Below are 25,257 nucleotides of genomic sequence, written 5' to 3' on the forward strand. Positions count from 1 at the left end.
TCCCCTGTGTGTGGAAAATACTGAACTAGTTAAATACTTCCTTCGGGATAAAATGGACCATTATGTTACCTGGAAAATGCTCATTGTCCATCTCTAATCTTTAAATGCTCAGACTGAACAGTAATTTAAAACTGTGTAGGTGAACTGAGAAATTTGTATATGCTGTGTGTTAATCATACATTTGAATGTAACTAGTAGATACACAACTGAACAGGATCAGAACTGTGTGAGGTTCACTAAGATGAAAGTGTAAATTTAGACTTACAGAATGTTTGTTGGCAATGAATTGTTATATATGATTCGATAGATATTTTCTGTCTTCTGGACTCATGGCTCCCCATATGTGCCCATATATCAAAGAAAAGGAAGGTGTTTACAATAAGCATATTTTACTGTAAGCAGAATCTTGAGGTAGTTTAAACAAAAATGCAAGTCTTTCTTGGGGGGAAATGGTGGTATAGCATATATGGAAAATGGTTACTACTGGAAGTGGGGAGGGGGCTTCATTATACCAAAAGGTGTTTAAAGCATTTTAAAAAGCCTTGTTATTTGTTTTTACATTAAGTGAATCAACAGACTAGTAAATCTGTTCTTTGTAAGGGACCAACATAAAATGTATAACCTCTAAATTAAAAGAACCATTTCCTAGAAAAACCATGTAGGACAACCATAATCAAAATGCTTGTATAACACTATGGTAAAATTTCTGTCCTTAATGGGAACCCAGTGTGTGGAGTAGAAAAACATACAAACATACAAAAAGCATACAAAGCATACGTATGGCAAGTTGAGAGACGAAAATGCTTTTCACTTAATAGAACAGATTTTAATATTATTAAAACTTTTATTTTGCGTATGACCAAAATGTGTTGATGTACAATAAGGTAAGTGTATTTCCAAATTCAAATATATGAAGTTAATTCAGTGAGGGTCCTAAAATTCAAGTGTGAAATGTCAGTTTAGTGAGAATAAAGAATTTGCATTATGTAAAGGGAAAAGAAGAAGAAAATCTGTACCAATACACAATTGTATATCTTCATCATACTTGTAACTTCAAAAGTATTTGTTGTTCAGCCATTTGACAAACAATCTGATGAACTGATCCCTATGAGGCACAACAACTGAGTGAGCTAAGATTGCATTTGTTCTGGTACTTTGGCTATTGTGCTAATGATGGGTGTTATACTACTTACTGTGACTTACCACACTTGTTTCCATATCGACATGGCTTAGAACATACTCAGCTGCAGAAATGTGAATTACTGAAATTTTTGGCTTAACTTCCTGTAGGATTTTAGAAACAGTATTGAATATTACATAAAAACATCATTATAAGTGGAATAGAAGCTATTTCAGGTAGTATAAAACTGCATGCTTGAAAGAACACCAGCAACTGACTGCTCAGTGTAGCTGATACTCCTTTGCTCTAACTTCACATGTGCAGAATGTGAGTAATCTTCAGTTCATTTTACAGTGAATGGAGAGAAACAGCAACTTCTAGGAAGTCATTCACTGACATTAAATATTTACTTGGGATGAAAATAACAGTACCATAAAGTAACTATTTCTTAGCACTGAGTATAAAGGAGTGTCTGGTGAGGATGTGCACTGTCTGCATTTGGTACTGTGAATCCCACCCATTATCATCAAGGTAGCTAATGCATTTCTGTAGTACATAAAAGAAACACATAAACTACTTATTTCATATTACTTAAAGTATTATATATATGATGTATTACATATATTATTATGTAATTATTTTTATATTTCATGCTCAAATACTAAGGTACTTAAAAATTTTATAAGAGAAGTCTATGAAGTGTAAGTTATTTATAGTCAAACTGTTACCTGCGAAGAAAAGTTTTAGGTTTGATGGCCTCCATCTCTTTTAGCTGTGTATCTGTTGCCCAGTACTGATAATGCACTACTAAGAGGTGTTTCTTTAGAAGTTGCTGAATGGAAAGACTTAACAAATGGTATGTTACAATCTGCCATTATGTGTAGTGATATACAGCTGCACTTCAGAGGTTTCCTAGTTAGACCTAGTCACAGCTCCTGCATTTTCACAAGTGGTTATTGCGTAATACCAGTTAACATCTGAGCACATTTCAACAACCTTGACTCTTGTAGCTTACTCAGAGAAAGAGCTATAAGCAGACATTGAGATCCAGAAGAATATTACCCTATTCTTGTCCTTTTCCTATAGTACCACCTTCTCTTGTCCTCGAAGACAGTATTTTATGTGAGAAGTGTTTCACCCAGCTGTAGGCATTTACAATGTGGACATCCATATTTGGGCTAATCACTTTAAATGTCCTTTGGAGAGCAATAGGCTATTAAAGAACCAAAATTTAGATATCTACTCAAGATAAATTGCATCATAAAGTGCCTGTTTTTCTCTAGTGCCCAAGAAGGTATCAGAAGAACAAATGGCACTTTAATGATATACACCTGAAATAGTTGGAGTGGTTTTAAAGTGGGTTTTGTGTTCAAATCCCATGTTCTCTATGAGAAATAGACCCCTTACTGACAAAAAAGCTGACCAAAAATGGTGACCAAGGGGCAATTTTGACAAAGGGCCATAAAAAAGAACTGGAAGTACTGACTTGTAGAAGCCAGCATCTCCTTCTGCAAAGTACTGGCTGTGGAAAATTTTCCTTACTGTTGTTAGTTCCCATATTTAGACTCTAAGACTTTATGCATTTGACAATGTTGCAGTGGTAAACAATTTGTGGTAAACCAACAAAGTTGGTTCAGAGTTAACCAACCCCAAATCAGTATGAATTTTGCAGGATGAACAGGATTACACCTTTCAGCTCTATCCAGAAATGAATTAAAACAGAATAGCTATGTTTAGTTGTTCTGTTTTGTTGAAATCATAAAAACGATGTGCTTGGGTTGCTATCTGGAGAAGTGATTTTGGCCAGAAGAAGACAACGGTGTTGCAGGATTCACAGCAAAAGGCAGGACGATTTTGAGCTAAGGATACAAGAGAAGGCAAATGTCAGTCAAGGATGTTGCAAACATTGGAAAGGGTTTGTAGAAGAGAAGGAAAGCAGTGCAAGATACATGGGGGTTTAAAAGAGGTGCATCCCTGCTAAAGAAACCAATTTTGTTCGGTCCATTTAGCAAAGAAACCTGACAGAGGGCTTTAAGATCAATATGCTTAAGCCAGAATATTGGAAAAACACCAAAAAGTTGTTCTAAATAGAATTATATCAAAAATTACTTGTAAATCTGTTCATCAAATCAAAATACACAATAAAAAATATACTAGGTTTGACTTCAGAATGACCATTTTATGGTTTTCCATTCTTTTTGATCAAAATTATTTTACTCAACCCTTTTTTTCATCACATACAGTTCAGGCAAAGGAATGAAAGACTAATTTCACAAAGATGAAGGAATTACTAGTACCTGTTGTAATCACAAACCCCATCAGTGAGAAGGTAGATGAGGTAAGGCAGTCACCCGGATATGAGAGCTATGTTCATCATCTCCAGTACCTGAAGAGAGTGAAACACACCTTTCTTTCCTTGCAGCCATAACCACCAGGCTGTTGGATGACTTGGGATGCAATAGCTCTTCATTGTTTTCTCTTTGAACAATATTATTATGAAGAAAGGAATCCCATATTATTTCAGCTGGAAGAGGATTCCAGGATGGAACATACTCACAAGTTACTCTGCTATCCACTCTTAGCCCTCTTTGGTCCATTTAATCCTGCAAATCATTGCTGTGAAGTGGATTTGCATCAGTAGCAGTCCATACCCGTATGAACTACATAGTAGTAGTCAGGACACCTGGTTGGGAAAATGAGAATTTTGTTTCAATGGACAATGTGGAATTGGAAGCAAGTTCCCCAGTAACTACCAGGCTTTTTGTAAAAAGATCATGAGTGGTAAAGTCAGTGGGGAGTGGTTAGTATATTGTATCTCCCTTAAGGGACTTTTTTTATTTTTAGAGAAAATGTTAGCACACAAATGAATTGGTATAAATTATTAAAAAACATTGTTTGAGGTGTGTGGAATCTTGGCAACTAATAACTTTAATGGCATACAGGGACATGAAGGGCCTACTTTCAGTATTGCAAACTGTGCAGTAGATTCCTAGTTCTTCAGGACCAAAGCTCATAAACCCAGATAGTGAGAGGTGAACTTAACTGACATTTGCTGTTTTGCACATTGAAACAGCATGAATAGAAGAGTGTCAGATTTATATCAGAGCAAAAGTTAAGTTTGCTGTGTTTCCCACTCCTCCTGATGAACTAGGGTAGGCTGTCCTAGTTATAGGAAAACTGTCAAGAGTGAATGCAGAGTATATTGCCTTAGCTTCTAGAAGTCAAAGTTTTACTAAAAAGCTACATCTGCTCCATTATGTTTCGTATAGGTATATAGGTGAAACTATTTTCCATTTTGTTTATTTTGAAACCATGTTTATTATTGGCTCACCAAAATAACTGATACCTTGCATCTGGTACCCCCAGTGCAGATAAGTATGTTTTCTGTATTTTGCATATCTGCAAAATCTCTGCAGCTCATTAGTTTACGTGAATGATTTTAAGTAACTTAAGGCATGTCATTGAGCTAAGATAATTGTGCAGTTTTTGAAGACACTATATGTGCTGCTTCCAGTAGTATCTGTGTTAAAATGTCTCAGTGCTGGAGTATGGTCTGTGCAGCAAAACCTGTGATCAAGTTTGTGTGTGTGGACCAATGGCATTTTGACCACCTCTCATACAAAATTGCCCTTAGTCATCACAGTACTTAAAATTGTATTTGCCTGTTTGAGTTAGGATCGCCACCTTCGCTAACACAGATGTATTTCAGTAGAGGCTGACAAAAAAGGTGTCCTACAAGAATCAAACATATGAGTAACAGCTGAAATCAACTCTGTATTTTCTCCAGTTAGTTAAGATATAGATGATCATAAAGACTGACATACAGCAAGTGTATTTTCAGTTGAATATTTTAGCATCCCATGAAAACTTTACAAACAGCTTCATCTAACTAAATATTGTACATAATTCCGAAACGAACCAAGTATCTGGCATGTTTTCCATTTCTTACACCAAATATCCCTCAGGTAGTTGCTGCCACAAGGGCAAGCAAGTAGCAGTTTCTCAGAACCCAGCTCTGCACAATGGTAGAAATGGTTTCAGAAGAGAAAATGTATGCAGATTAATCTATAGATATGAGACCTAATTAGATGAATGACATAATAAAAAAAAAAATCCCTGACAGATGAGACTATGAAAACTGCTATATATATATAAAACTGAACCTTTGTTTTCGACATAAGTTGCAGCTGGATCAGAATGAATGGAATACAGTTTGGGATGAGAGGTGTTGGGTATTGGATAGAAGCACAAGAGTGGAAAACTCTTATGAAGGTATAATTCAAGTGTAGGATATGACTGGCTTGTTTATAGTCTTGAAGACAAGGAAGTGGTTGACAATAAGCATTAGAAGTGACTGAGATATTATCAATTTATCACCATAATGTCATGGAGGGGTTGGGTTGTTAGGATTTTGGCTTTTTCTTGCTTCTTTTTTTTTATGCTAGTATCATGGAGGCTTTATGGAAGAAATAAACCAGGTGAAGACATAGAAAAAGATTAGGTCATTGGTCATTATTAGATTTGTAAATACAATTTATGAAATAAATAGTTATAATATTCACCTTCTGAAGATCAAAGCAAATTTTTCTTGTGTCTAAATTCCAATAACAGACTTCATTTCTTCCATGGTAGGTATTGAATAGACAGACTATTTAATCCTATCTAATCTTAAAGTCTAGAACGTATGAATATTGAAGAGTAGTTTTCATAATTGTGATTCATTTACACTTTGTTTTGCAAATGTTAATTCTGGGATTTATAACAAGCAGTTTGTGATTTGTTATGTAATGAAGTAATTCATGCATTTTCAATTGAAGTGGAAGTTGGATCTATTGATAACCCCTAAGTTATGATGTTTTTAAGAGCTTTAGCTAAACTTAAATGGGTAACTCTAAATTTAAAGTTTTACAGTTTGATAAATAATACAGGCTATTTAAATGTGTATCAGTATAAGTCAAGACGTTAACTTCTGGTTTTCCAAATAATTTCCTGTTGCCTCAGGAGCAGTGTTGCTCTTAATGCTTCTACCCCAAGTCCTTCGCCTCCTTTAGCTGTTAGAGCACACACTTGGTTGTCAGGTATGCAAACCACATGGTGATAACAATAGTGAATTCTAAATACTGACATCATTCTAGAACTATATACAGAGTTCTCTGAGTGCTTAAAGAGATGTATTTCACAGTGTGGCATTGGCTTTTGTAGATCAGCATTTTTTTGTGTCATTATAGAGGGAACTGTGCACCTTGAATGCCTGTAGCTTTGTGACCTGCTTGTGAGCATTTACTGCCATGCTGGATATATGTAGTACATTTTTTGGTCTTGTAATGGACATGGGGTTTATGGACTCAGAGCATGTTGTGTAGACTCAAAAGATTCTCTAGAGAAAAAGTCCAGAAGAGATGCCTTTCAAGGGATCAAAGAAAATCCCCAAAACCAAGACACCCACAAACAAAACTTAACCTACACTTAGCATTCCTTCCTAAATTAACTGTACATTAAAGCATCATAATGCCACAGTGCAGAGGTAATCTGATGCTTCATCGATTTTAGTTAAACTAGCAGAGTTTCTGAACTGTTGTTGCTAATCAAAAGACTGAATGCTTTTGTAGCTAATGAAGGCAAAGCAAGATGAGGAAAAACTGCAAATAATCCTGAGGAAGACATGTTCAAAATAAATGTTTTGCTTTCTGGTCTGCAGCCTGGAGCAGGACAGATTTTTATTCATTTGATTACTTTTGGTAATTTTCCTGTGAGAAGGATTTCAGGATTAGAATTAATGGGAGAAACTAAAGGAGAATTTCTTCTGATTTACTGCATTGCTGAATACTTCTTACATGCCAGGCAATGGATAAAGCAACTGTTTTAAGTTGCCCTTAAAAATATGGGTAAGAAATGTATTAATTATAAAAAAAAATACTAGCGCAGAAACAAATACATTGTTTCACATGCTTTAGCACTACCTCTTTTATTCTGTTCCAGTAGAATGTTCTTTCTCCTGCATTTTCATCTGAGGATTCATTTTCAGTTTTGTCTTCCATGGAGAAAAGTTACTGGTGAACAGTTACTCATTTTACCATGTGCAGAGAAAGGATAGAATAGGGTTATTGAAAGCTGAATAGCAGCATCCAAGTAGAATAATCACCTCAGATTTATTTGCTACTGGTAATATCAGATGCCTAAGAAAGAGTAATGCTGGTCTAGAAAGTAGTAAAAATTTTAAAGGTCTGGTATTGATGTTATATTTGGAGGTCCACAACTACAATATTCCATGGTGGAAGTAACCATGATATTGGTACTCTGTAGTAGTTTCTCCATCCGTTGTTTGTCCATACTGTTTTGATCCATTTTGTTGCTCTCAAAATAAATATTTTTGGTTTTTGTTTTCATGCTTTCATGCTAGATACTGGTAAGAAACTGAAAATACAGAAATGCACAGAGGGTGATGTGCCTAAACAGGCAGATTTGAAAGTTAAACCCTACAGGGTAAACCTGGGCTTAATTTGAAAGGATAAGTGAAAGTTAGCTTTTATTTCTTACTTATGTATGTAGCTTTGTTTACTTATTCAAAATTAAAACCACAGAAATTATCAGGAGTATACTAAAGCATAAGAATACATTTTTGTCATTCTTTTCAAGTGAAATTTGGAAGTATCATTGAAGTTTCTGTTCAAAAGAATGCCAAAATATCAGATGAATTTAACTTTTTGCTCTGCTGGAAGCTGGTCACATTAAAAACATTCCATTTTAATACAGTAATGACAGGCTTTTCTGAACTGAGTCCTTCAGAATTAAACAATAAACTAAGATCTAATCTAAACCAAAAAGTTACAGCCGCCTTCTACTAGTCCTTTATGGCTCTGTTGATGCATCTGTTTAGCTGGTATTTCAGTAGGTCTAGCACAAAACTGCTTCTCCATCAGAGGTAATTTACTCTCTTTAAAGGTCTCTTTTCTGCACTGCCCCAACTTCCTCATTCCGTTTTCTGTTAGAAACTGCACATCAAATTTACTTAAGTTTTTTAAAATCAGGAACAATGACTTAAAATAAAAATAGATTTGAAAGAAGTGAAGCGGTGTGTCCTCATGCTTGATTTACTTAAGAAATATCAATAGTACATAACTTAAGCAGTTCATACTGTCTGCTAATTATTTTGGAATTTCACAGGTGGGGAGTTTCACTCTGAAACAGGCCACATAAATTATTATATTTAGATAGTAACACATGATTGTTTGAAACTTAGCGTAAAATGAAGGAGTCTTTTAGTGGTTCAAATATACTTATTTTGAATCCTCTCATTTTTGGAACATCTATTCCTAGTAATAATTTTGTCATTTTAGAAGACATAGTATTAATCTTCCTTTTCTCTTACCTTCAGGGCAGCACAACTATTTATGTGCTGGAAGAAATGACTGCATAGTCGATAAAATTCGTAGGAAGAACTGTCCAGCGTGTCGCTTGAGGAAGTGTTGTCAAGCCGGTATGGTCCTGGGAGGTGAGCTGCTTTTCAAATCTGATTCAGAAAAATAGGCAGTCAAGAATACTATCTTCAATCTTTTGACTTTAAACCACATTGCTTTCATACTGTAAAGGAAAGAATCGCATTAAATGTTATTTTTGGAAGAATTACCTGATGTTTTACAACTCTTTATAATTTTTCTTTAATGAGTCTGGAAATCCTGAAACAAAAACACCTTTCTGTAAGAATCGCTCTCTCCCACCACTTACAGTAATTTTCTTGCAAGGACAGGAATTGTGCCTTTGGTTTGTATTTATTAATAATTTTAGATCAGAAAATTTGATTTAGGAAAAATATAAAGAAGCAAATTGAGATTGACACTAAAATCAAGAATCAGTACTATCCCCTTCTCTTTTCTGTTGTGCTCTCCATAATTGCTCCGAGTACATGTCAACATGTACTGCATTTTACCAAAGAGGGCTGGCAGTGGTTGCACCAATACTACAGACTTTGCATACTAGGTGCTGGCAGATCCCCATCTTTGGGATCCCAACCTTTAGCTCTTGCTGCAACAGATTTGCTTTTTTCATATGAAGTAAATCAAAATTTAGCACTATGCCTTTGAAAGCCTACAGGGAATAAATGGTTTAGGATTAGGTAGTCACAGGGCAAGTTTTGCCATGCTAACATGTGAGAATGATGACCATAAGATCATCCAACCCTGTATTTTTTTGTTTTTCACAAGAACTTTAGCTATATAAAGTTTTGGATCACCACAGAGCTTGAAAATACATGGCTAAGACTATAAGAAATTGGCTATATAAAGATGATACATATGGTACATTCTCAAAGGGAATGAATCACAGAATCACAGAATGGTTTGGGTTGGAAGAGACCTTAAAGATCATCCAGTTCCAACCCCCCTGCCATGGGCAGGGGCACGTTCCATTAGACCGAGTTGCTCAAAGCCCATTCCAACCTGGCCTTGAATAAGAAAGGACAAAACCTGATTTCTTCCTACTATAATTTATTTTAGTGCATCAAACATCTCTATCCCACTCTCTGCATTTTATGTATTGTTTTTCATTTCTGAAAGAAGAACTGGCATTATATACTGTGAATAACTTCATTATCCTGCTAATCTGTGTTCATTCATAAGTTTAAATGCATATGTAGTTTTCAGACTGGTATTTTGATTGCACAGCTCTATGCTTTCAGCGCCTGTAGATATATGGAGTTGGTGAATTCTGCACACATGGCCATCATGTCAGCCTTACATTCTGTACTTCTGTTGGTGATGTGAATCAGTAGTTCCCAAACAGCGAGCAGCTGTTGGTACATTATCTTCTGTAACCGACAGTGCTGCAGGGAACAGCCAGCAGGATGAGAGGAAGGAGAGGCGATGCTGGGGCATGAACTGTGTTTCTGTGTTGCACCGCTGAACCTCCCTAGAAGTTCAGCGCTGCCTCTCCTTTGAGTTGTCTTCTTGAAACTGCATTCTTCATAGCGGTGGAGATAGTAATGACAGCCATCAATCTAATTGGCATTACTGTCTCTCCCTCCTTCCTGCACCTTGGTCAGTCAGTGCTGCCTCTCAGTAAAACAAATGGAGCTGGAGTTGGTGGCACTGGACTGGGGAAAGAGGGACAAAAGCAAAAGAACGTATTTGGATCCTTCTCAGAGAGAAGTTGTGGTTTAGACCTGGGGTAGCAGTGCAGGAGAAAAATAGCATTACTACAGGGGTGGAACCTGAAATGTTGTTTGCCCAGGTTTGGAAGAGAAAAAAGCTGGTGAGGCAGGGGTCCAGAGTGGGCTGTGGAAAATATGTGATAAGAGTGAGACTTGGGAAAGGAGGAGATGGCAGATGCCCGTGTTTTAAGGTTTGGGACAACTTGTAAGGTTGTCTTATAAGGTTTGAGTAACTTCATCTATAAAAGATGTCTCTGCCCAAATGCAGGCCAAAAAATGAGGAAACTAAGATTTAAAATAAAATAAAAAAAAAAATCTCAAAATAGACCGTAATGCTTTTTCTTCTGTTACTGTCATCTTTCTTTTCGTCTTCTGCCATTTCTTATACTTCCTTTATTGTATCACATGTGGAATATTTCCTACCTATGACTTGCCATGCTGCTCAAGACACTGATTCATATATGGGGTACTACTGGGTAATTTTCCCCAGGACATAAGTGTCCATAAACAGATTTCCAGTTCATGGAAAAAAAAATCATAGTTAGATACATCGTTGAGTATTTTTAATCTATCAGAGTTGTCAGTACTTTAAATCTTAGGTTTACAGTCTATTATACTTTAAGATTTTTTGTGCTTTTTCTGATTTCAGCCTTTCGCAACTTATATACACTTTTGTTCTTTCATCCCTGCTACATAGTTTCTAATGCTAGCCTTCAGTTACTAAATGCAGACCTCCAATACTGCTTAATCAAGATGGAAAAGACTGATTTTACAGAATGTTAACTATAAGATTCTAAGGAATCTTACTACATTAATTAAACCCACTGCTGGGAGAAGTATACTTATCTTCCACTGAATGTAACTACTGAGTGGCAACCATATAGAGAATTGTTTCATTGACAACAGTTCCATTTTCTGACTCTTATTTCAAAGCAATGAAATGAACCTGCATTGTTCTAAAATACATTGTAGTCAGTTGTGAGTAAATTGTAGAATATCAACAGAGGGCTTTAGTAACCAATTTCACTATGTGGTCTGTTTCCTCTTTCTTAATATATAGAAAGAAATTATCAAAGAAAGCACATAATCATAATGCCTTAATTGTCATTCTGTGTGGGACTGTTAATTGTCTTTGAGTTTTATAATCTCCTAACTAGACACATTAATCTATTACCATTCTAATCTTTTACCTAATAGGATAGCAGGGAGCTGGGTCAGGTCCTGGAATAAACAAATACCTAGCTTTTTTTCTTTTGGTGAACCTGTAATTTTCCCAGGCTGACTATCACATATTCCTTGTTCAGCTGTATTGCTAAATTAATGCTTCATTGTTTTAGTCAGCTTTTAGTCCACATTGCAGTGATTATATGCAGACAAACTTGAATTAATTTTCCAGGTCAGGTTTTCTGAGGTAGCATCAAAGGGTTTATTAAAATCAAGACCTATTACTTCTGCTTTGCTGCTTTGTTCCTTTATTTTGTATGCACCCTCTTAAAGTGTACACAGCTTGTTCTCCTACACAAAATGCAAAAGCGTAGTGACCTTAAAGTCAAAGCCATAGTGTTCTGTCAAGAATAATAAATTATTGATATTTTTCACCTGATTACAGGGTATGGAGAAAGGTAGTGCGATGTTAGACTTTTATTAGAAAGCCCAGCCATTTTAATATGAAATGTCTATTATCGGTGATGTCTGACTGGCAATATGGTTCTCTATGCCTAGTTAAAAGAATATTAAAACACAGAATTATATTTCAAAGAGAAAATCCTAAAATATTTGATTATGAGATTAAGTAGATTTTATTTTTTAATTTCTTTATGTTTTCTAGGTACATGTGCATAAATACTACTCACATGCTGTTTGTAGTGATTGAGGGTAAGGGAACTACAAGTACTAAGGAACATCTTGCTTGGTTGGCTATCTTAAAACAAACTGGTGAACATGTTACAAAGAGGTGTGCTGTCTAAATATGCATAGACAGGTTTTAGTATTAAGATGGATAATTGCCAAAGTGAGTTAGTATTCTTTACACGTTATAGGACTAAGTGGAGACATTTGTTTATCTTGCAGTGGGAATTTATCTGGATATTTTCGTAAGGAGCAATTGAAAAACTAAGCTGTTGTCAAATATCTGTTGTTTTCTTTATGTCCTCAAGAATTTGCATTAATTTGACATGGTCTCCTTGTGGTGGATGAGAAAGGTTATTGTGAGTTATTAGTAGTCACCTCTGCAGTAGATAGGTAACAAGTGGAGTTGCTTTACTGGTGGCTGTTAAGCAACATAATTGGAAATAAACACATAAGCAATTCTGCAAGCCAGTGTGACATTAATTCTGATACATTTAATCACTTGGAAACATGGATACTTATTAACTACTAACATTTCCATGTGATAAGCACTCTGGTTTCTTTCTTTACTTGTTCTCTGAACTGTAAAAGTATCTGAAGCCATTATTTCAGAGAATACCTGAAATCATTATTTATGAACTATCAAATATATTGTTCTGTTTTCCTTCATGCCTAAACAATAGTTAGTGGGAAATTCCCAGCATGTTTAAGACTATATATAGCTTTGTTATGATAGAAATTGGCCCTAGGTCTCTTGTCATAATATATTGTCTATTCTTTTGTGGGTAGTTTTTTTAGTTCAGCTGTAACATTAAGGTTTAAGTTTGTGTTTGATTCTTTACTAAGGAGTCACTGATCAGCAATGTTTCTATTCTTACCACAAGTGATAAAATGAGCATAAGATTGTTCGGGCATTTGATCCTAACTAAGCTCATTAAACTCAGAGTTAAATAGGGGGAGTATGATCCCTGACTGCATTGGATGGTGAGTGTTACTGAAGAGCCCATCATTCATATTTATACTATCAATAGAGTGTGTTTCTTGAAATTTTGTTTAGTATACTCCCTTTGGATTTTAAATATTGTTTTAATTTGAGAATTTGCACTTTTGGCTACAACTTTGTTATATGTGAAATGCATAAACATACATGTTTGACGGGATGGCAGAAAAATACTTAGTTTTTAAAAGCAATTTTTGGCTTTTTAGATTGTGTTCATCTGCTCAATCCTGTGTGGTTCACAAACTGATTCTGCCTCCAGTTATGCCAGTGGACATCAAGAATAGTTGACTTAAGTAATATAATTCATTCTGTATGAAGTATTTAAAAATTACATAAGGAATCTTCCTATGTATTAATCTTGCTTGAAGTTATACTACCCGTGTACTACTAATGAATGTTTTGAAAAGGTCAATTTAATTCTCTGCAGTGTACATCCTAGGTATTCCAAAATGGAAACAATGGATTTTCATAAAATTTCTATCTTGTGTGATATGGGAACACCTGAAGAAAATGGAATAGACATGTTCCTACATAAAGCCAATTTTATTGAACCTTTCTGGTTTAGTGTGTAGTTTGGAAGACTGGGACTTTCCTAATAGATAAATCTGACTATGCTAGCATCCTTCAGTTCCTTCCACAAATAGTGCAGAATAGATTCAGAGCATGTACCTAAGTTTAGTTGTGCTTCCCTGCTACCTGCTTCCCTGCTACATGTCCTAGGGCCTCTTTGTTGCACTGGTTGCATTCTGACAGAGCAGCACTGCTTTTAACTAAAATAAAAAGAAAGCAGTGAAAGATGGAGAAGTCATCCCCTTTCTTTAGAAGGTGATAAATTCCCCTGTCTAATCTTTCACTTTTGAATAAAGTACTATTTTTCAAAAAACAATTTGATACGCATGTTATAAACTGGATCTTAATTCGACCAAATAAATTCATACTGTTACGCTTCTATTACCTTTCACCTCATGTACTTTCAGAATGTTTTTTGCATATTGCCATTTTATAATGCAGTTTCTCAGTGGTTCAGCCGTCTGATAGGCATGGATTTTCTTTTCATCCAGTGAAATTTGGTGCATCTCTTTTTCTACTATTGTTAAAGTACGCAACACCTCAATGAGTAAAAATGCCCCTGTGATTTCTGGGTGTTTTTTGTAGCAAAACCTTCTCATTCGTTGTTATTTTCTTTAAGGTAAACTTAAAATGTGCATTCTCTTAGTGTCCCACCATCATCTAAATCACATCATAAGTATCAGTGTCTTCATTCCTTTTTTTATCCATTTTTTCACTAAGCCAAACTTCTTTGGCAGAAGTCATGATCTAACAGGGTTTCCATCACCTTTGAGGATCTATTTAAAGCAAATCCCTTCCACGCTGCCACTTCTACATGGATTTGTGCTTTTATTGAAACTTGTAATACAGTAATGTTACTGAAGCTTATTGTCTTTGAACCCCTGAAGATCTGATTTTCTGTGTCTGTATGGTGTACTGCTGGACTTTTTCCATGAAAGAAATTAGAAGAGTTGCTACCTAGAGCTTTGTATATTTCCGTAGCCATACCAGATGTTGTATCTGTGTTTATTTTGGGAAGGTAGTTCTGCTACTTTAGTGTTCTTCAAACCACTGCAGTATGAAAATAGGAGTTACAAATACCAAGAAAGAGAAATTATTCTTCAGAAGTGAAGAGTCTTTTAAGTGCTGATATGTGGGTTTGCAGTATTTGCTGGCATTTCACTCATCTCCTGAATTCTATTTTCTTTTTGGAAAATAGGAGGAAAATATTACCTTACAGATCGTCAAAACAGAATTTAGCCATGAGACTGCACTGTCTTTATGGCACTGGAGGAAAGGAATTTCTGTGTGTAGTAATGAATTACTAGCATTTTTGTTTCTGAATATTAGGGAGAAAAAAGAAACAGTATCCTTAATAAACACTGAATAGAAACTTAGCTGTAGAGCCAGCTGGCTCCACTGTTGGCATATGATAGAACAGTGGGAACTGAACCAGAAAACACATTATAAGGTTACTGTAACCTGGAATTCATGGCAATAATTTTAATGGGTGGGTGCCGTTCATCTCTTAGTAAAGAGAGGAGGATATGGAAGGAGAAACTCTTAAGAATTTTCCATGATTATTCTTAATTATATAAATAGACAAAAAAATAAAAAACTTACTCCAAAGACAGTTCTAGTTTCCTTGTATAGATTAAAAGTGTAATCCAGCACTACTGGAAAATATTACTGCTTCTGGTTGATTCGTTTTAACAGATCAACAATTTTCTCTTTCAGGTCGAAAATTTAAAAAGTTTAACAAAATCAAGGTTGTGAGAACACTAGATGCTGCACTCCAGCAGCCAGCAACTCTTCAAGATGAAAGCCAGTCTCTAACCCAACGGCTGTCCTTTTCTCCAAATCAAGAAATACAGTTTGTTCCCCCAATGATAAGTGTCTTACGAGGCATTGAGCCAGAAGTTGTCTATGCTGGTTATGACAATACAAAACCCGAAACACCAAGTTCCTTGCTGACCAGTCTAAATCATCTTTGTGAGAGGCAACTTCTTTGTGTGGTCAAATGGTCTAAATTGCTACCAGGTAATAACACTTCTTATATGTCATGAATTCTAGTTAAGCAAATGTGTCCTAGGATGCGCAGTCAAAAGAGAATATTATTGTCTGCCTGTCAATTAATTCTTAAAAATTCTAAAATTATTAATCTTCTGCTTAATCAGATTATATATCTGATCAAATTAATTTTAGTAAGGGGGCACTTTTGAAGGAATGCATCTGAACATTGAAACTCATTCCAAGAATCAATAAAAGCCTGGAGAGTTCCTGTATGTGATTGTTAGAGCAGCCTTTCCACCTCAACCCCTCCTAATCTGTTATTCTTTTTGTATAAAATTTTTGAAAGCAACAGAGAAAAGCTGTAATAAACAGTACCAGTTCAGACTAAGCAGCTCACAAATAGACTGGTAATGAGAAGTAACTGAATATATGAAGATCCAAGAGTGGATTCCGAGAAAAATCATGTTATGTATGTACATGTGCTGTATCGTCACATGGCCCTGATCCTGGCACATATAAAAATCAATATATCAAGCAGAAAGGCTAGAAAGTACGATTTTGTGTAAGCTCAGTGTGCCACTTTGCTGCTGCAGGAAAGGATAGTCCTTGTTACTGCTCCTCACCATTGCAGCTTGTGCTTGTCAGACGTCTTGGTTGAACTCATTCATTGCATTAAGTGAGAATAAAAGAAACCTTTTTGAATGCCAAAGCTTGCTTGGAGGAGGCAACAGGGCCAGATAATGACAAGCATGACCACTGCTTTCAGTGGCAAGAAGCTGTTAGATTGACTCAGATAATTCATAGCAATCCTTAAAGTGATTAAAGAGCAAAAATTATCAAAGGCAAACACATAACTGAATGTGCTTCTCTTTAGTAAAATGCAAGAAAGATATTCATATGTGGATGTTTATTGTACTACAGTTCTATCTCTTGTTAAGAACACTGGAGTCTGAGGTTATCTATATTAAATAAGAGTTGGTTACAGCAATTATGTTACAAACTCATATTTTTACCAAAGGAAAATGAGATGCATTCCTATTCCCAGAATACTTTTGAAAGCTAGAGTTAATTTTAGTTTGATCATTTCAAAATACTGTATCAGGTCAAAGACAAGGTTAACCTGTGAGATAGATAGTCAGTTACTGTACAAACTTCAGAAACAGAATTCTGAGAGCTACATCCCCAAAAGCACTTGTCTTTCTAGGTGGTCTCAGTTTTATAGCTCAAAGTTGTAATATCAGAACATCTACTCAGCTGTTGTCTAAATAAGAATTACAAAGTATTTTAACTTTTCATTTAATTTCCAGGATTTCGGAATTTGCATATTGATGATCAGATAACCCTCATCCAGTACTCCTGGATGAGTCTAATGGTTTTTGCAATGGGATGGAGATCATACAAGCATGTCAGTGGTCAGATGCTATATTTTGCACCAGATCTGATTCTAAATGAGTAAGTAGACACTGCTGTTGCATAATATGAATGACATTTTTAATTTACTTGTGTCACTGAGAATGTGACTTCCTTGAGGCCAAGATTTCATTCATTACTTTTTTCTGTGTCAGAATTAACAGCAAAGTGCTCTGATCGCATTAAAGTTAAGTAACTTTGGGAAGGGTTTTGTGGGAATCCCAAATATTCTGCTGACATGGCCAAACAAAAAGAGTTTAAATAATATCTTAATTATCTAAGACAAAAATATATAAAGAAAAATTATACTATTGGAAGATTTACCTGCATTCATCTGAGTAAGACATAAATTGATGTTTAAGAAATGGGATTTCCTTTGATCATTATGGTTTGAGTAGTTTTTACATATAGTTTAAATATAGTCTAAATACTCAGGTTTGACACTTTCTGATAAAACTCTGCTTTTCTGAAGAACATTTCTTGTTAGAAAATGGTAATAATTAAGCAAGAAGGAATTTTAATTTAAAGAATAAAATATGTGAGACTGCTCATTTCTGTCTTGAGGGAGAGATTATTGGCTTAGATTTTTCCTCACTATGCTGATTAATTCTGATAATCTTTATTACAGTCTGTCAGTTTTTCAGAAAAGTTGTAATTTTAGGTACATAGATAAATAGATACAATTTTGATAGTACATGGGAGGTTACTGGGAACAGCAAAACATTATTTAATCTCATGTTTGTTTTTCCTTAATACATTTCTTTTAGCTATTTTTTTCTTAAAATCCTAGAAGAACAAAAATGAAGTGAGGTGAAAGTTAAACAGGTTTTCTTGTAAGACATACCTGTTTAAGGATTAACAGGTGGATTTGCAGAAGATCTAGGCATCTGAATTTAAAATGTATAGACAGGAAAGTTCTTGCCAGTGAACTTCTTCACAGAAAATACATGGTGGAGCAGGCCATGTAGCTCCTGACCTTTCCTATTCCAGATGATCATAAATCACTGTGAAGTTAGTGAGTAATGAATTCTTTCCTCTCCCATGTGTATTATTTGCTGTACAAATTGAAATACTTCGAAGGGATGAGATTGAGAGAATTTAACTATTCTGTCCCAGCATAGTCTGTGATGTATCTCATGGTTACATTCCAAAGAAACACAGAGTCAGATGGCGTTAGGCAGTAATGTCACAACTTGGGGTGCTACCCTGCGTGCAGACCACTGCTGCCATCTTGTGAAGAAGACTTTCTGCCAGTATAGGGTTCAGACTTATAAACCCTGATTGTAATCTCTCAGAGACAGCTTCTTATTTGTAGCTCAAGTCCATCTACATCGAGAAGGAGATGTACTGACAACGTAAACTTCTCTTGGTTGTAGAACGTGTCATCAGGATCATACTAGAAAAGTTATAGAGTTAGATGTGAAAAGTAACTGGCACACTAAATCATAGCTGCAACTATTTATTGGGAAATAAGTTAGCTTTTAGATGAGTAAAATTTAAGGATCTTCCTTGTCTACAATGATGTCTAAGATGATTGTACTTTCATGATCACTTTAAGCAAAGGTAACTGCTGAACACTGCCCTGGTCATGCATCTGCATGATTTCACTTAAGATGGGTCAAACACTATCTGGCTGTGCTTTCCAACAGATAAAGAATTGCATGCTTGAGAAATACCCCAGAAAAAAGCCATTAATTAGCAGGTGGAGCTGATCCTGGTTCTGACTCACCACGTGGGAGTGCAGGCACTAATGCCAGAATAGCAGGAGTGCACACCTAGAGGTGGAAGGAGATAATGGAAAATCCTTCTACAAGGCCAACACACACTTGAGTTGTTTCAAAATGACCATGAAACCACAATCCAAAGATTGTTTCACAGCCAATCTGTTATTTAGTGAACTCAGTTGCAGTGCTTCTTGGGAATGACTTGTTTGGTAGCATTGATTTTGGACCAAGAAGGGCAGGAGTGTTAGTTTGACAAAGGTTTCATGAATTAGTATTAAAATCTTACAAAGGTTCACTGTTACTTATACTTTGCAGTGTCTCAAAACATGACTAAGAGCAGCATTTAAGCATACCCTGAAAACTGCTATCACTCTTCATAGAGAATAGTTAGGAATAGAGGCTACCAGAAAGGAATAGGAAGGGAGATTTAAAGTATGTGTAGAAATAACAGTCCATTCAGATCTAACAAATTAAATTGCTATGTTTAAGACATTTAAGAGCTGGTACAAGATACCAGATGTTGAACAAAGCTGAAATAATTTTCTTTTACAGTAACAGTAACATTTTAACAAGAAAAAAACCTCAATGCATTGAGAAAAGCCTTTTATTAATGGAAAATATCTTCTGTTTTCATTGTTGAGGGTGCTATCTGCAGGCAGGTTGGAATGCTGTATAAACTTCTGTGGGGTTGAGGGGGAAATTTAATCTTGTTGTACCTAATTCGTCTGGTTTGAGATGCAACTCTGTAAAATTAGCCCAAGTTAACTGGATCTTCTGGTTAATGTACAATGAATTCAGTTCAGATTACAGACTTTGTAATGCAACTGTTGCAGTCATTTCAGTTGAAAACTGCCTTCCCAATAAATACATGCAATAAAATATACTCACTATACAAACATCTTGAAAAGTAAGACTGAAATGCTGCAAAAAAGCTAAAAACACTTTTATGTATTTCCTCGTATGGTTTATTCTGTTCACTTCTGCAGAATTTTAGATAAGGCTGTGGTAATGTCTAAGTTTACCTAAAAGACTTTGGTGTATATTTACATGAAACATTTTTAACTGTGTCTTTAATGACATAAATAATTACAAAAATAGTATCATGGGCATTACCAGTATAATGTTAGACTTGCAACAAAATATTTTGATGCGGACATTTTTGCAAAACCTAAGAACAAGTTTTCTGTAAACTTTCAGGTTTATCTTCAATTTTATGCTTTGAAATCTTTTCAGAGAATGTGAAAATCTGTCAACATCTAAAAGAAAATATTAATCATTAGAGTGTTAATTAATAAAACCGCTTTTTTGGTAGTTAGCATGCAGCTTTGATAATCTCCAAGGTTTTGTTGTTTGATTTTTCTTTTCTGGGCAACAGTAAAATCCAAACAATTAAACATTCAAAATAATAGCATATTCATTACAATTTAAAAACAGCTGTTGATTGTAGGTACAAAAATGTCAGAATATTCATGTGTATAAACTCTTTCTTTATTTCTGTAACGTGGCAATTAAATTGCTAACAAGGTACTTTCTTCAAATAAGTAATACTGGAGCTGTTCCTTATTTTCATCTTGTGGTTTTTTGTTTGTTGGTTGGTTTTTTCTTTGCCTTTTCTGGGTAAGACAGAGGATGAAAGAGTCATCATTCTATTCCCTGTGCCTATCCATGTGGCAACTCCCACAGGAATTTGTAAGACTTCAAGTTAGCCAAGAAGAGTTCCTGTGTATGAAAGCGCTGTTACTTCTCAACACAAGTAGGTTCTTTGATTTCTGTTTTTTCACTAGGAAAAGTTTTGAACCATTTTGTTTAACTTGACAATTGCTAAGCATTTTGCCTTAACCAATTAAAACTTCTTTAGGAGGAATGCTAGTATTCCAAGGCCTACGAATATTTTTTTCTCGTGTTTATAAGGAACAAATAATTTGTGATTCATTCTTGGTTTTCACTTTCAAACCAAGTGTGCAGTATTTCTACCTGGAAGCTCTTCAGCTTATATGATGCTATAGAGGTTAAAAAAACCTTACAAGCATGAGAAATATATTGAAAAATATTTAATAATTTATCAGGATTGAGAACTTTATCTTGGCCAAGAACTTAAAGCATGCTTTCTCAAAAGAATTAGGGAGGTGGACATGGCAAAAAATACTGACATGTATTTAACCTCCTGTAGTTATAAATAGGTTAAGTTTAGAACAAATACAAACCTATGGAAATGTTTCTCTTTGGTTTGTTTCTCTAGAACAAAAGCCATGGTCACTTTTAATCATACACATTTTTTAAAGAATCCAGCATACAGCTTCACTCCACTTTAAGTGGGAAATGTGGTATTTGATGAAGGTATCTTCCAACCTTTTCTAAAATACTGAAGTGTACCTCTGCTGAGGCCATAATTATTAGTTATGAGTCTACAAATGGAAAGATTTAAAATGGTGCAGGTGCTATTAGAAATGAGAATAAGCACCTCTGAGAAATATAATTGGAAAAATATTGAAGTTTGGTTCTCTACACACTTACTGAGTCAGAGGAGAGCTGTGCAAATCCTGCATAACCTGCTTGTTGATTGTAAAAGATAAGGAACTAAAATTTGTTCCCTCTGAAGCTGGACTTGGCAGCATGCTGAAACAACCCTTGGTCTCAGCAGAGCATAAGCAGTAAAGATTAAATTTAGCTCATATGAAATTAAAAATACTAAAATAATAGTAAAATACCATATACTCTGCTAAAGCAATAAAAATAATGTGGACAAAAATCCATCCCTGATATAAATCCAGTTGCTTTGTTGAATTCTGAATGCATTCAATCCATTAAATATTTTCCATCGTGTTTTCATTACAAATGAATTCCCTTGCCTATCATCTCAATCTTAGAGGGAAGTTTTAAATTCCAGTAAAATTTAGATCCACTTGTGATGTTTCAGCTGTCCATTTCTGTTCAAAGCAAATTAAAGAAGCATTACAATGGTCCAATTCCTGTTACGTATGTGTGCATCAGTTTAATAGTATTCGTCAAACTACCATTCTTTATCAATTGCATTGCACTCAGAAATTAATTTTTAGATGATTTGTTTATATATATGCAAGAAATTAGTTATAAAGAAAAAAAAAAAAAGTATTTCTACCTGTGCTGATAAGCTTTGCTTTTTGTTCTCTCCTGCACTTATTGTCTTGTAGGAAAAAACAGTTTGTCAGATCTTTGGGAAAAGGAACACACCTAACCGTTGTTGCTGAGACATTTAGTAAACATTTGGTACTGTATAAATACAATTCCACAAAACTCTTTTCAAAAAAACATATAACCTCATTGTTGCTCTTAAGTGTTTTTTAAGACTACTTTTATTTTAGTCATGGTATTCATCTTAATCCTCTTCAAATGTGAAAGTATGGCCATCTCAAGCTTTCATATACTAACAGTATATCAAGTTTGAACTTCTAGTCTCTCATTCTGTCTTCTGTTTGATTTATTGTTTAGATGAACTCTTTTTACTTTTTCTATCATTTTGAAGAAGCAGTAATTTGCATTAAACACAACTAAATGTCAGTTTCAATACATTTCTAATTCTGAATGCCTCCCCAGCCTACTTTTTAACATTATTTTTGATTTTACAGTTTTTCCATTGAGTTTGCTGTGACTTAGGTGTATTCTATATATTGTACTTGCGACAGTTTTAAAGATGTCTTGAAAGCAGAATTAGTCTTTGCCAACATGGACCAACATTTTTATTTTCTGCAGTTGTTTCCATTTTACAGGTTCTTGTTTACTGTATGTAACATGCTGTGTTGTAGCAGTGCCCCGTAAGTTCTAAATAGGGCTCTATTTTGTAGAGGCCATGTACAACTGGGAGCTAGTGCTATGAATAGTTCAGAAATACTATGATTTAATAAAGTAGACCTGTACCAGAAAGAGAGAAATAAGCATATAGTAAGTTCAGTTCTAGCTCTAACACTTTCCATACTTCGATTTAGAGGAATTGCAAAATCTTGTTGCATAAGATTTTGGCTGGGTTGTTGCCACTGAATAAAAGCATCCGCATTCCTTACATATGTTCAGAGGGAAGGAACATTTGAGCTACTTGTGCTTAAGTTGCATTTGTGCATGTAACATTGTAATTCTTCACTCAAATAAATAGCTAGTGGAACTTCTTGTGATTAGATGGGAATGTGACCATGCTTCTGCAGAATTCTAGGGAAGCAGGCCATTCACTGCTGGAAGAGATCTTTAAATTTAATTCACAAGGGAAATATAAGGACTAACTTTCTTGTTTATAGATACAAATCAAGGATATCATCCACCTAACCCTAAATTCCAACAGAATGTCAGTTTATATGAAAAAGATTTCCTAGATGTCTTTAAATGTGCTGCTAAGACATACCCAGAACCATCCAGGCTTTAAAAATCAAGCTATTCTTTTTCCGTGACTCAACTTTCCCCCACTGTGAGTATTCCTGCCTGTGTTATACCTAAGCACGTTGCATTCTCTACAAACCAGAACTTGTCCCTTCCATTCAGACCCTTGATGTAGATGTGACAATCACGCTTTCAGATACCTCCTTTTCCTGTCTGGACTTGAGAGGCCATACTGAGTCAAACCAAAAGCCCACCTCATCCAACATTTTGTCTCCCTCAGCTGTCAAAAAAACCCCTAACATGGCATTCCTAAAAGCTGGACTGTTCTTAGGTATAGTGTTATAAATGTACTTTCTGTAGAAGCAGTCACAATTTCTATTCTCTATTTCTGTTCTTGTTTGAATTTTGTTTTAGTTAGGAGTCAGACCTTGACTTCCATAGCCCAGTTCGGTGCTTAGATACTTGTCTTTAAAGTAAACTTGCTATTTTCTGTATGTGTGTCTCCCTCCTTCCCCCAAACCTGCAGTTGTCTATGGGGACAATGAGCAAGAGACAATCTATCTTGGCAAATGGGATTGTTTCCTCTCTTGGGCAGTCTCCTCCAAAACAGGAGACTTCTGCTTAACTCAAGTAGAACAGAGACATGGACTTGTCAGTTCTCTCTGGGCTTGGGTTGATGGAATTTTAATTTTAATGTTTGCCTGAAGTGTCTCCTTTTCCCTTATGTTTTTCTGAGGAACCAGACATGACTTAGGCAACTAATTTCAGAACAGGGTCTGTGATTTCTGAATGGAGAGCAGTGTTGCTCTCAGTGCAGAGTTTGCTATCTAATTCTTTTTCTAGGAATGGCTTTAGGTCTGACCATTGTGCAGCTGTCTCCTTTTTGGGTGGCTTCTCTCTTAAGGATTCCATTCCTAGGTGTCTAACAAGACAGTGTATTGTACAGAGAGGCAGCACACACATGTATTTATTTTTTAATTCCAGAAAGTGAGAAATCACCTGAAAGTTAGGTGTTATTGTATTGAATAAGTCAAAATCATTACAGACCAATTTTTTAATTTTATTTATTTTTTTTTTTAAGAAATTCAAATGGAATCTGTTGTGGCTGTATATTAGTCATGGTCTGATGCAAGTTTGAAATGTTCTAGATACCTAGATAACTATCAGACAATTTATTTAACTGAGCTAGTCCCCGTGACATTCTTTTAGAGTCCATGGAGAAAAATAAGCATCTCTACATTTCTTTTTAAGGATACTTCTAAAATGGTGAACATTCCTTCTGCCCAAGACTTGCCTGATTTTTTCCCACTAAAACTACAGGCAGCTGTGGTAACTAGCCTAGTTGGAGATGCCTGTACTGTAAAGCGTCTATTGAGGTGGATCCTTCCCTTCATGCTTGCTGTCAGAATACGAAATGTTAAATGTGATGTTACAGTATGAATTGTCATTGGCAAGAGAGAAAGGGGAATAAATTTAACAGCTTTTTCAAAAAAAGCGTGTTCGAAACAAGACCACATTTTACTGTGTGATTATTAGAGTGAAGCAAGGATTCACATTTGGTTGCCAGATGGGAATAATTTTTAAAATTTCATTTCTTAAAGTTTTTAATTTCTTAATTGCCTTTGACAACATGAATTAAAAGACTTGTGTGTTATACACCATCATGCCAGGAAAGTCAAGTCTAGAGCTTGCAGTGTTTCATTATAATGCTACCAACACTTATCATCAGTGATCAAATATGGTCTTATCACAGTCACTAACAGGTTTATTTCTCAATGTTCTCTCCATGTCCTTATATCCATCCTCATGGCTCACCTTTAAGAGAAGAGTGAATTCAACCATTTACTCCTCCTTGCCAATTTCTCTAAAAAGCTGCTCACATATAAAACTCTGATAGTGCCTCTATTCTCTTTAGTGAAAGAATTCCAAATAGAAGGCCTGAACACTGGATGCTTTGCTGTCTACACTACTTAATAGTTGTTAGTTCATTTCTTGGCGCCATTTTGAAGCCTCAGCTCCATCTAGATCTTTCAGCCATAAATCTGCTATGGAGAGACATGATGTTCCTCATTAGTGTAAACATAGAATCATAGAATGGTTTGGG

At 35.4% G+C, this 25,257-nt stretch overlaps 1 protein-coding gene across 1 annotated transcript in view; it reads left to right on the forward strand.

Moving 5' to 3' along the window:
* LOC104411528 (progesterone receptor) overlaps positions 1–20,562 on the forward strand; it is a gene marked incomplete at both ends in the record, with an annotated part of 23,350 nt that extends 2,788 nt beyond the window's left edge. Inside the window, 4 exons of the mRNA XM_010021967.1 lie at positions 8,496–8,612; positions 15,400–15,702; positions 16,983–17,127; positions 20,432–20,562. Coding sequence (XP_010020269.1) covers positions 8,496–8,612; positions 15,400–15,702; positions 16,983–17,127; positions 20,432–20,562 — 696 coding nt within the window. The remainder of the gene's footprint in view (positions 1–8,495; positions 8,613–15,399; positions 15,703–16,982; positions 17,128–20,431) is intronic.
* Between the last annotated feature and the right edge of the window lie 4,695 nt (positions 20,563–25,257).

Source organism: Nestor notabilis, unplaced genomic scaffold (genome assembly GCF_000696875.1).
Source record: "Nestor notabilis isolate BGI_N333 unplaced genomic scaffold, ASM69687v1 scaffold19929, whole genome shotgun sequence".
NCBI classification, from domain to species: Eukaryota; Metazoa; Chordata; class Aves; order Psittaciformes; family Psittacidae; genus Nestor; species Nestor notabilis.